The 13,140-nt window shown below is 46.9% G+C and overlaps 1 protein-coding gene across 1 annotated transcript in view; it reads right to left on the bottom strand.

Annotated features, from left to right (window-relative positions):
• LOC310963159 (phospholipid phosphatase-related protein type 5-like) overlaps nt 1-13,140 on the bottom strand; it is a gene marked incomplete at both ends in the record, with an annotated part of 59,199 nt that overhangs the window by 16,824 nt on the left and 29,235 nt on the right. The window contains one exon of the mRNA XM_083935843.1: nt 3,054-3,304. Coding sequence (XP_083791969.1) covers nt 3,054-3,304 — 251 coding nt within the window. The remainder of the gene's footprint in view (nt 1-3,053; nt 3,305-13,140) is intronic.

The raw sequence follows: 13,140 nt of genomic DNA, 5'->3' as shown, positions 1-13,140 counted from the left end.
TCATTATGACGAAGGCATCAGTGGGTGTTACACCTAACCACATTATTTATGTATAAACGTATAAAAACACAGTCTTTGCTTCATTGGCTTTAGACGGAGTAAACATACTGTTGAGTAAATAAAATAATAATAAAAACAAATGAATTAGAATTCCAGTTGCTTGGTGAACCGTAACCGTGGTAACCCATTCTCAAGCCAGTCTGATTAGTTGTCTGATTAGTGTTTCCAGCATAACATGTACAATGCTGTGCTTCATTACATAAACCAAACTAAGCGATAATGAAATTCGTTGCCAACTATTTTTGTTATTGATTTGAATCGGTTTGGCAGCTCTACCTCCAACTATCCTGCCTGTTTCTGGCGTTACACTCTAATGTTTTGTTAAGACCGGACTTCAGGACCACTCCAATAACTATGGAGCATCAGTGGAATTCATCATTTATACAGAAGTGTTTCCCCGACCATTATATTAGGGGGGCGCCTCGCCCCGCCCCGCCCCTTGAAAGTCAAGTTAATTTGATTGAATTGTATTTTCTGAAAAGCGTCAGATCCTAACAGGAGTCAAACACACTGTGCGTCCGTCCCGTGCCCCGTGCTTTAGGGTCCTTGTCCCCCCCTCCAGGCCCGTTTGTACTCACACTACCTGGGCCTCGGAGAATGCTTCTTGCTGCCTATACGTCATCACGCCGTAACACGTCACACGCATTGATGACGTCATGGCGATGCGTGGCTTTGTTTCCAGATCTTTCCGTAGACCTCAGAGTTTTTGTGCGTCTTGTCGACTGTTTTTGAATCTTTTCATCGACCAAATCTGCAGTAAACACTCCACCTCCGCATCACACCAACGTGAACCTTTCGCCGCCATTGTTTGAAATGTCCGTGCATGGTCCCTCCTTCTTTTTTCTATGTCCCAACAGGCGCACAGGAAATGACCTCAGAACCGCCGTAGGCCTCGTGCTCGTACACGTGCGCATGCTCGTGCTCGTACATGTGCAAATGTGCTTTACTAAAGCCCACCTCTCCCAAACGGGCCGTGGACGGCAAGTGTGCCGCTCCTAGGCGCGGTACAGTTGCACTCACACTGGTCAAAGGAACTAGACTTTACCCTTAAAACCTGTCTTGGCACGGTACAGACGGACAGTGTGAGTGCGACCTGTGTAAGTAAATGATTAACAAAACATTTAGAGAGTTACAATGCTTCATAAATTATGAATTCAATATTAACCTAGCCTTTAATAACTGTTTTCACGAGGTTTAGGCTTTTCTGGTTGTGTTTTGACCTTGTTTCGTGTCTCCATCACATGTGGGGGAGTTAGAGCTAAACAGGTTTGAAAGCAGCGAAAGTGAAACTGAGAGAAGTCCTGGGATTGGACCGTCTTCCTCTGACTCAATAACTGTATTAATCTGTAGCTGCTGGGTCAACAGCTGAACCAGCTGCTTTTAAACTGATGTTGCAGCATTCTGTGTGCATAAGCAGTTTAGACAGAATATTATTTGCATAAATATATCACTCACAATCTCAAACTTAGAGAAAAGGCCATTTGGGAGAGGGAGCCGGGATTGCAAAATGCTGCCATGGTCTGATTCCCTGTATAATCTGTCTTGGCAGCCATGCAATAAGTAGGGAAATAGAATTACTCCAAATAGGGATCCATTGACTCATCTCTCAAGACATTATCTGAGTGACATTGAGCACCTATAGAAACGTACACACCCCTTCAATACTGTGATGCTGCATCTGTTCTCATCCAATCTTTTTTTAGAGGTATTTCTTGTTAGCCTAGTTTCAAACATACCCATCCCTGTATGCTTATCGTTTTTTCTGAATACGTACTGGAGCAGGGAATGAGTCCTTACCCCAAGTGAAGGAGTTCAAGTTCCTCGCGGTCATGTTCACGAGTGAGGGGACGATGGAGCGTGAGTTTGGTGGGAGAATCGGAGCAGCGGGGGCGGTGCTGCAGTCGCTCTACCGCACCGTTGTGACGAAAAGAGAGCTGAGGAAGGCAAAGCTCTGGATCTACCAGTCAGTCTTCGTTCCTACCCTCACCTGTGGTCATGAAAGCTGGGTCAGGACCCAAAGAACCAGGTCGAGGGTACAAGCGTGTGAAATGGGTTTTCTCAGGAGGGGGGCTGGAGTCTCCCTTAGAGAGAGGGGGAGAAGTTCAGCATCTGTGAGGAACTCGGAGTAGAGCCGCTGCTCCTTTGCGTTGAAAGGAGCCAGTTGAGGTGGTTCAGGATCATCTGGTAAGGATGAACCCTGGGCGCCTCCCTAGGGAGGTGTTCCAGGCACGTCCAGCTGGGAGGAGGCTTCGGGGAAGACCCAGGACCAGGGGGAGAGATTATATCTCCACACTGGCCTGGGAACGCCTCAGGATCCCCCATTTAGAGCTGGTTAATGTGGCCCGGGAAAGGGAAGTTTGGGGTCCCCTGCTAAAGCTGCTGCCCCCGAGACCCGACCCCGGATAAGAGGCTGAAGATGAGATGAGATGAGAGACGTACTGGAGCAACGTATTCTCATGAGAAGGTTCGAACGATATCGTACAAAAAGTCCTGTACACAAATAAATCCTATGGCATCTTATGAAACTGTGAACGAAGGTCGACCGAGTGACGGTAACGGACCGGACGTAGACCGCCAGAAGGCGAGGGACTGGGTGTGGCCTGCACCAAAACTACTCTAACATGACCGGTGTTGGCCTAAAGAAGGTGAGGGTTAGGGGAAGGCATGAAAACACTTGGTTAGGATTAGAAAAAAAGGCCATGGTTTGGTTTAGTACGTACGGGACATGAACGGCAATGGGAACCGAACCCAGCTCGCCAAGATGAAAGTCCTGTGATTTGGGACCATTTCACCACGCAACCTTCCTCCTTACGCAGAAATTTGCTGTCTTTTGTATAAATAAGTGTGATGTTTGCAATGGACAGTTTGGGTCATTATGTCACTGTCCACCTGAAGCTCCTTGAGGTTCCCTGATCCCAGTAATTAACCCTAACACCTGTATTTTGAGTCTGACATGCAGTGAGGGCAGTAAATGGAGGAGCAGGGTAACTCACAGCCAGGTAGAGTGCAGCGTACACACTGAGCGCTGCCTCCTTGGACGGGAAGGTCTTGCGGGCACGCAGGATGTCGTCCTGGTTTCCTGTGCAGGCCTCCTGGTGGCTGATGTAGCGCAGGGCCTGCTGGCAGCCCAGCGCCGTGTAGTTGGGCTTACAGACCGTCAAGAAGTAGGGTGCCAGGTTCCCTGTCACTACCTGGCCTGCGTTTACAAAGATGTCAACGGTGAAGAGGCCGAAGGTGTAGACTCCTGGGAAGGGAAAAAGAAGATGGTCAGGGGGACACATGAGACGTTTAAGCAGTTGTTATCTGCACCATCCTCTTTTGGTGCTGGAACCCAGTAGATGTCCCCACTGTGGCACACACACGTTTATGAAAAGGTAAGCAGCTTTGCCATGGAGAGAACAACTAGCTGTGCCAATGCTAACGCTAGGTGAGGCTATAATCCACTGAGGAGAATCAGTAGTATCACTGCAGAGATCAAAGATGGCGACAGCTGTTGTCTTACTTTGCTTACAGTCCCACTTCAGACACCTTTTAAAACATGTAAATACGACTCTGCTACTCTGTTGATATTGTTTAACATGGTTTTTCCACACACCAACATGAAGGGGTTGGACGCACGTCTCTTTCTCCGTTATTGAGATATTCTGTTTCTGGTGTCGCCCCGCCTACAGCTGCTCACGCAAGTGTGAACTTGCGCTTTTGCGTGCTCTTGCTCGTGCTCATGCTCGTGCTCTTGCTCGTGCTCGTGCTCTTGCTCTTGCTCGTGCTCTTGCTCGTGCTCATGCTCGTGCTCTTGCTCGTGTTCGTGCTCGTGCTCTTGCTCTTGCTCGTGCTCTTGCTCAAGCTCGTGCTCTTGCTCGTGCTCTTGCTCGTTCTCGTGCTCTTGCTCCTGCTCTTGCTCGTTCTCGTGCTCGTGCTCTTGCTCTTGCTCTTGCTCTTGCTCATGCTCTTGCTCTTGCTCTTGCTCGTGCTCTTGCTAGTGCTCGTGCTCTTGCTCGTGCTCTTGCTCGTGCTCTTGCTTGTGCTCTTGCTTGTGCTCTTGCTTGTGCTCTTGCTCGTGCTCTTGCTCTTGCTCGTGCTCTTGCTCGTGCTCGTGCTCTTGCTTGTGCTCTTGCTCGTGCTCTTGCTCTTGCTTGTGCTCTTGCTCTTGCTCGTGCTCTTGCTCTTGCTCGTGCTCTTGCTCGTGCTCGTGCTCGTGCTCGTGCTTGTGCTCTTGCTCATGCTCGTGCTCGTGCTCTTGCTCGTGCTCGTGCTCTTGCTCTTGCTTGTGCTAGCTTCTACCTGAGGTTAACGAGCAGACGTCAAAAAGTGTTTCACATATTAGACATAAAAACTAAAGCTGTCTGAATATGTGTACAGACATCTCCCCCTCCAGGAGAGGAATGTGAAAACTCCTCTCTAGTGACAAACTAGTGACAAACTAGTGACTCAGTGTGAGACATTTTAGAAACCATAAACATGGGAAAAGCACTTTTTTGACCAGAGGGGGGCTTTAAAAATGCACGACAGAAGTGAGACAACTGTCTTTAGTTGTCCTAGACTAAAACTAACAGAGATCTAATGATTAAAAAACTAAATCCAAACGTGGTGCCCAGATTAACACTGATTTTCTCATATGATGTCATATTGAGGTACATTCAGATAGCTACAGCTGCTTGGGAGTGTGTGTTGTGTATTGTGCTGCGGTGTGAAATTAAACTGTAGAGGATCACTGCCCAGGTGTGTAGTGAACATGATTGTGTTCAATGAGCTAAACTAAACTAGCTAAACGACTTCTGCCGTGATGCTGTAGATTCAATTACTACATTTCTTTGTGGGGTAACTTTGGCTTCGGTGCACAGGGAAGCTTAATTTAATGCAGAGTAACTGGCTGAACTCCCTACACTCTCCAAGCAGCTGCCCAACACTCGGCACAAGCAATATGACAACATGATTAATACATTATGTTTGTTTATTACTGGGCCAAACAAGCTGCTAGTGTCTGACAGGCTAAGGGTAATTTACTGCCAAGTGGCGTCACAAAGGACACATATTTCAGCAGCGGTGGGAGACGGGGACGGCCAAGTTGTGTTTGTGAACTAGAAAAGTTTGATACGTGGCTGAAACTGAAACTGAGGCGGCAACATTTTGTGTGTTTGAAGCTGACTGAAGAGGTGAGCCCAGAAATACAAGACAAAGTGAAAAAACGTCTCGGCTCACAGGTGCATTACTGCCACCAAGTGGACTGGAGTAGCTACACACCTATGCTACACACTCATTCAAGAACTCTCTCGGTATCACTATGTTCCACTATTGATGGGTAAATGAGGCTTCATGGAGCTTCATGAAGCACTAGTTGTATTTGTCGAGCCCACTAGATGGAGCTCTTGGTTTAAAGAGAAAGTCTCAGTGAACGGTGATTCAGTGTGTTTTCAACCCTTTGTTGAACAGAGAGCTCCATGTAGTGGACTAATGGTTAGCCCTGTCGCCTCACAGCGAGAAGGTTCCAGGTCCGCATCCCGTTTGGGGCCCTTCTGTGTGGAGTTTGCATGTTGTCCCCGTGTCTGCGTGGGTTTTCTCCGGGTTCTCCGGTTTCCTCCCACAGTCCAAAGACGTGCAGGTGTTCGGTTCATTGATGACTCTAAATCACCCGTAGGTGTGAATGGTTGTCAGTCTCTGTTTGTCTCTATGTGTCCTGTGATAGACTGGCGTCCTGTCCAGGGTGGACCCCGCCTCACGCCCGATGTCAGCTGGGATCTGCTTCAGCACCCCGACGACACTGACAGGGACAAGAGGCTGAAGATGGATGAATGAATATGTTCCACTCGGGAGCAGCTGCAGAGTGCACTGCCTAGTGGTAAAATTCGGTATTCCAGTCCGATCTCTAGCTTATAGTCAACTCGGTTTGAAAGTCTTTACACTGACCCAAGCCCAGTTAAAGCTGCAGTCGGCAAGTCGGGCAGATCGAGTCGACCCAGTCAAATGTCGAATGTTGACAACTCTCACGCCCCTTCACTCTTCAGTGAATATGAAGGCAGCAACATCTGTGCTGCATGCTTAACTAATCACAGTTACCAGTAAAATAAGCTCATGAATCGTCTCACCAGCGTGGTTTCCGTGGTCACCATGGTCACACAGTGAGTCATAACCAACTCGCACTGTTGTGTCGAATAGCCTCTCTCCTTGCTGCTGCCTGCCGTTGTGTTTATTGGGAACACTGATGCAGCAACCACTCAGTGTCTGACATGTCTTTATAGAGACATCCCATATAAGCAGGGGAGAATATTCACACCACACACACACACGTCAGGATCACGTCCAGTGCAGTACAGGTGCTACCACTTTACTCTTGATGTCATTTTGTCTTGGTCCGTCTCATTTCTGCAAAGTTAAATGCTTTATAATGATGCATACTAACAAAAACGGGGGAGCGGCAATGATTTTCTGCTCCCACACAACGATTGCATTCGCATTGGTCCGTTCTGTGGGAGGCTCCTTCTGAGTCAGTGTATTCTGTCTGCAGCAGTGCTGTCTCTCCTCTCCCCAAACGCCCCGAGAGAGAGACACATCTTGTTGAGACTCCAGCAAAGTGCTTTTTGCGTAAAACATCAAGGACGGCGCATAAATCATTCAGCCAACTTGTATTCTGGGTGCGAGCGATTCCCCCTCCGACACCAGACGAGGCCTTTTCAACCCAGAGCAGGGCCCTGCTGTTCCTCACACGGCGTGACGCTGCCTACGGGGACGCCGCCTTACCGGGAATTCGAGCTCCGGCCACTCACCCATACCGCACACACAAGACTGTAACGTCACCTAGGTGCCGCCGTCCATTTATACGGCTGTGAACCAAACCAGCCAGGCTTTACGTCTCAGTGATTGAAGGGCTTTACAGAAATAATTGCTCTCCTCCTACGATGGCCCGGTCCTCTGTCACGCTAAATTAACAGGCGCCTAGTCAGACAAAACACACGCACACACACACACACACACACACACACACACCTCCAGGATGCATTATTTGCCGGGGCAACAATAACAGCTTTCCAATCACTGTCAATTGTTTGTTCTGCTGCAAACTCATTTACAACCGAGCTTTGAGGCACGTTTAGCCGGGAGACGTTCATGAAAATGGGCGATGAGGCGTCACGGCTGTTGAGCGGGAGGCGCGTCTTTCATCTCCTTCCGCACAAGTACTTGTTTTAAATGTCGCCCTCTCTGAGTCGCCGCCCTTGCTCAGTCATTCCTCGCCGGGCACGCGGAGGAGCGGTGAGGCTCCGGATGCTGACAGGTCCATTTCTTAACAAGCGTCAAATAGGTTTTGTCAAGCGGCGTGTGAGTCACTCGCGCTCTGACGCTGTCCCACTTTCTGTGTGGAAATGTGGCCACTCTGTTTCACAGACCCCCCCCCCTACACACACACACACAAACACACACACACACCCCGCCTGGCTTTGGGAACACAGGGGAGCATGAAAAAAATTGCTTATTAGAGCATAAATCTAATTCAGTTTGCCTGCTTCATACAACGCCGTGATCTGCTGCAGAGCCACTTCGTAGCCACGTGTGTACACATGCTTGTTGGGTGTATTTGATCCTCCTGTCGGCGTGTAGAGTGTGTGTGTGTGTGTATGTGTGTATGTGTGTGTTGGAGGGTGAGCAAGGTTGAAGCAATGCACCTCTTCTTTGATCCGGTGCCAGCGTCTTCACAATGCTGCAGTGTGATACACAACCCAGTCGGTCTCAAAGTTATCACAGTTCCCCAGACTCCCTGTGTGCTCACTAACTCTTTACACACACACACACACACACACACACACACACACACACACACACACACACACACACACACACAGACAAACACACACACACACACACACACACACACACATACAAGTCATAGGTAGAGACATCGCTGCATCGGGCTGAGTGGTAGAACCGGACATAATCAAATAAATAAATAAAAATAAATTTAAAAAAGCATGTTTTCATATTTCGGTGTAATATATTCATCTATAGAGTGAAGCCTGTTAATACCTGTGGCTGATGATCAGATGAGCTACTTGGGTTTATTTTCAGTGCGGAGAAGGGATTGAAAGCCAGCAGGCTGTTGTTATACACACTTTTAAAAAAGACAGCGTCAAATATCCTGTGGAACCACCGGGGTCGGGGACTAAAAATAGATGCAAAACCACCACAAAAAGATGCAAAATGACTAAAAATAGATGCAAAACCAGCACAAAAAGATGCAAAATGACTAGAAATAGATGTAAAACCACCACAAAAAGATGCAAAATGACTAAAAATAGATGCAAAACCACCACAAAAAGATGCAAAATGACTAAAAATAGATGCAAAACCACCACAAAAAGATGCAAAATGACTAAAAATAGATGCAAAACAGCACAAAAAGATGCAAAATGACTAAAAATAGATGCAAAACCACCAGAAAAAGATGCAAAATGACTAAAAATAGATGCAAAACCACCAGAAAAAGATGCAAAATGACTAAAAATAGATGCAAAACACCACAAAAAGATCAACTGGAAATAAAGAGAGAGACGAGAGAGATAAAAGAAAGGTGAGTTTAATCCAAATGTGCATCAGGACCAAATTTGACCTATTTCTATTCAGTGCAGCATCTTTTATGAATGGGGGCTTGAGGGGACGTGCAAATGTTGGTGCTACAACAGCAACAATCCGTTCTTTGTGAATTCTCCCGTGAGGCCGAGTCTCAAGACCCGACCAAGTCAAGTCAGGTGTATTTATAAAGTCCGACAGCTCAGATGAAAGCCCCATAGGTACATTTGTGATTTATGATATTGGGCTATATATATATATATATATATATATATATAAGATGGAATTGAACTGGCTTGATACATTTTCCTCAAAGTATCTGCCCAACACTTAAAGACCGACAATCTGCACACACAGGGCTAACCCTGCAGGTCTCTTGCTAGCTTGGTACTACTTTACCGGCTGGAAGTCCAACTGTGATGGAGAAGGAGAAGAAGAAGAAGAACTTTATCAACTAATCATAGCGTGCATCATCCCAGCTGCTGATGAAGCCACGCTCACAAACACTGAAGGGTTTGGTGTAAAGATGCTGCTGAGTGGGGCGTCGGCGGGCCAGTGGTTAGAGCAGGCGCCCCGTATACAGAGGATCAAAGTCCTCGCGCAGCCTCTCTCTCTCTCTCTCTCTCATTTGTGACACAGCACAAATAGTGGCAGGATAATTCACTGTAAACACAATTGATCACACTGTCACAGCAATAAGGTGCACATGTTACAATCCAGTGTTGGCAGTAACAGCTTTAATTTCATTTCAGGTCTCAACATGAGCCAGACAATATGGACGATTCATGTTCTCTTGAATCCATCTGATATAATAGACAAGTCCTGTTTCCATAAACGGAGCCCACAGCGACAGCTTCTGTCTTTCTTTAACGTATTTATAGAACGGTGTGTTGTGTATGTTGTGACGGGTCATGTAGCCCTCCTTGTTGTGTCTTTTGTTACTGTCCAGTGTCTTGTAAGCCCATATGAAGCCTTGTTTATTCGCTCCATACCAGTTTTATACTTGTTGCTAGAGGTTTGTACAGAAACTAGGGCTGTCCCCAAATAGTCAACTAAGCACTGGTCGACCAAAACATCATTAGCAGACCAGAATTTCATTGGTTGATTGGTCGCAGGAAAAAAAAACAACAACATTTGGAGCCATTTCTGGTCAAAATTAAGTGAAAATCTATGTGACTGAAGGCTGGAGGGCTTTAAACTTGAAGGGCCAGTGACAGGAAGTCTAGACACTCACTCACTGTCAGAGTTTTTCTTAACACGGCAGGTGTCTTGGCTAATAGCTAATCATGGCGGGAAAGACGTCTAAAATATGGGATCACAGGTTCGACTCCGACCTGCGGCCCTTTGCTGCATGTCTCCCCCTCTCTCGCTTACCCCATTTCCTGTTTGTCCGATGTTGAATTATGTTATTCAGGTGTTGAAGCTATACTTGTGTTGGGGGAGGGTTGGGTGCGGTATATATATATTCGTTGATTAGCCGACAATCGCTCTAAATGACGACCAATGGAAACGCAGCTGCTATCAACAAATTATTGTTTTCTGAACCCTAGGATCCAAGTTGACTAAACACATTTTAATGTGCAGTTCTAACACAGGAAGTGATTCATGAGTAATTTGTTTGGGATAAACTGAAGCAAGATAAGGATGAAGAAGAACTGCGGCAATCACAAACGCAAGCTGGGAATCAGTGCAAAGCAGCAGCAGCAGAGACATAAACTGAGCCATACCATATTAAGAGACACCATGACCATTACCATTTTGAGAGATAATGTTTAGAGCATGTTCACAGAGCGCTCATGGTGCAGAGCAACCTTGGGAGAGAGGTCAAACCCAACCAGAGGAGCAGGGGTAGAGTGAGACATCAGAACAGAGCTGTGCTGCGTTCAACACTTTCAGCACCAGTGCAGTCTCTGGAGACCCTGCTCTGACTGACGGAGGACTGTGTGACATAGATTATAAAACGGGAATGCTGAGCAGTGGGGATAGAGGAAGGCAGTGCTGTTGAGTGTTGATAATGGAGGACAGCTGTTGGTGAAATTAGCTGCTGTGAGTCACAGACTGTCGTACGAATTTTACCACGGGCTTCTGTAAGACCCCAACGATCCACAGCCAGCCTCCAAACCACAGCTGCACTCTAAATCCACTTACAACATCCGCCTGCTCCCTGACACCTAAAGTACGCCGTGCAAGATGTGAAATATGGCAACCGGTGCCTTGTTCGGGTCCAATGTGTAGTCTAACATGACTCTCAGCAAAGGCACAAGGAATTCATGGGCCCTGTTTAGACGATCTGTAGCACACGGTCTAAGGTGTCATCAAGAAGGCTCAGCAGAGGATGTACTTCCTGAGGCAGCTGTAGAAGTTCAATCTACCACGGACAATGCTGGTCCACTTCTACACTGCCATCATCGAGTCCATCCTCACCTCCTCCACCACCGTCTGGTACACTGCTGCCTCTGCTAAGAACAGGTGCAGACTGCAGCGTATCATACGTTCTGCAGAGAAGGTGATTGGCTGCAACCTCCCTTCCCTCCCAGAACTCTACTCTTCCAGGACCCTGAGGAGAGCAGGGAAGATAGCTGCTGATCCCTCCCACCCTGGACACTATCTGTTTGAACCTCTCCCCTCTGGCCCTGGAGGCCGCGGTCCATCAGGACCAAAACCTCCCGCCACAAGAACAGTTTCCTCCCCTCTGCCATCAGGCTTTGGAGTTCTGTTAAAGACACTTAACTGTCGTTCGTTATATTAACGACATCTGGAACTCATACGTTATTTTAACGTACCCAAATCACAGTGATTACACCAAATCTGATATGGACACCCTGCTCTCCATGGAGATGAAGCTCCGCCTCTTGGATCTAGAGAACATCCAGATTCCCGAGGCCCCGCCCCCGATTCCCAAAGAACCTAGCAACCATGACTTTGTTTACGACTGTAACTAGACGAATGACCCCAAAAGCCCGAACCCTAACCCACCTAGCACCTACTGTACTCACTGGACCAATCCCCTTTTTCTTACGAACTGGAACAAAAAGAAATAAAACTATATAATATAAAAAATGAACTGTGAATGAATGAATGTCCTTTTCATTGGACACTTGAACTTGCACACTACCACCTACACTGGTCATGCAAACACACTCACTTGTATTTAATTCAATGCTATATGTTTAGTTTGCTTGCGTTCATATTTATATTTATGTAGGCACTGTCAAATCAAGTGAAATTCCTTGTAATGAAAATTGCCTGGCAATAAACCTGATTCTGATTCTGAGAAAAGAGCCCTACACAGGATACGCACACAAAACGCTTCGCACAGGCCGTTCCATTCACTCACTAAGGAAGAGGCGGTAGCGCCCAATGTAGCAACCGGTGTTTTCGACCCTTCCCAAAAGATCGAAGGTCCCAGATGCTGAGCAAAGGCAAATGAATCCATCTGGCGGAGTCAAGTTACAGAATCACTAATCAAACCATCACCAATGACATTAGATGGATTCATACTATTCCTTTGCACGCATGCTTTTTTATATAATGTGTCGCTTCTGCTAGCTTCGTGATGTCTTTTGTGCAGATGTATACAGAGGGTCTGAAGTAGAACTGGTGCACTTTACAACTGTGTAAAATATGAGTATGTTGTGTTCCCAAAGGGCTCACCTCACAACTTTAAACATGTATGTTCTGTGGACTCTTACGCCACTGATATAGGGACGCTGTGCGTGGACTCCCTGACTCCTGAAGTTCAACACGCAAAGCCTTAAAACCCACTGCTGAAGTGAAGCATGACCCGCGGCTGTGTTCTAAATTTTATCTTTCCCAAACAGCACGGTCCCATGAGTCATTATGCAAAGCAACGGCAGGCCTGGGTGAAAGGGGAGGGAGGGCTGGGGAGCTGCGAGATGGCCGGGCTCACATGGTTCTGAGCTGCTTTCCTGCAGCTGTAAATGCTGGCAGCAAGCATGTGCGAGCATGCAGTACATGATGCGCATGAATACATACACTTGGGCACACAGACACACATACAGACACAGACATACATACGCGCAGCCCAAGCACGCACATGGAGCGTGTCACGTGAACACTGGCTCACTCTGACATTATCAAAGAAAGGCAAGAAAAACACCAAAGAGAGGGTTTGGGAGCAGCCAGGCTGAAAGAGTGCAGCGTCTACATGACAGCTGTAGGACACAGCAGAGCATTCTGGGTGAAAGAGTCACAGCTTCGCACTAATGCTGCTGCTACTTTATACTTCTATCCTCAATGATGTTTCAGATAGAGGTAGTTTAGTATGTCCTACTGAGGGTACGTTGATTTGACAGCTGTAGTTACTGGTTACTTTCCAGGTAAGTTAAAAAAAAAAAAAAATCAAAACACAAGAGAAGCCTTAACAACAGCTTGAGTTATCTATGTTTTTTAAAGTACTGTGTTGTGATAATCTAAGGTACAGTGACACAAAACCCAATCAGAATGAAGTTGGGATAATGTGAAAAACGTAAATAAGAACAGAATACAATGATTTGCAAATTC

The sequence above is a fragment of the Echiichthys vipera genome (assembly GCF_963691815.1).
Source record: "Echiichthys vipera genome assembly, chromosome: 21".
NCBI lineage: Eukaryota > Metazoa > Chordata > Actinopteri > Perciformes > Trachinidae > Echiichthys > Echiichthys vipera.
This window is presented reverse-complemented; position numbering and strand designations above follow the sequence as displayed.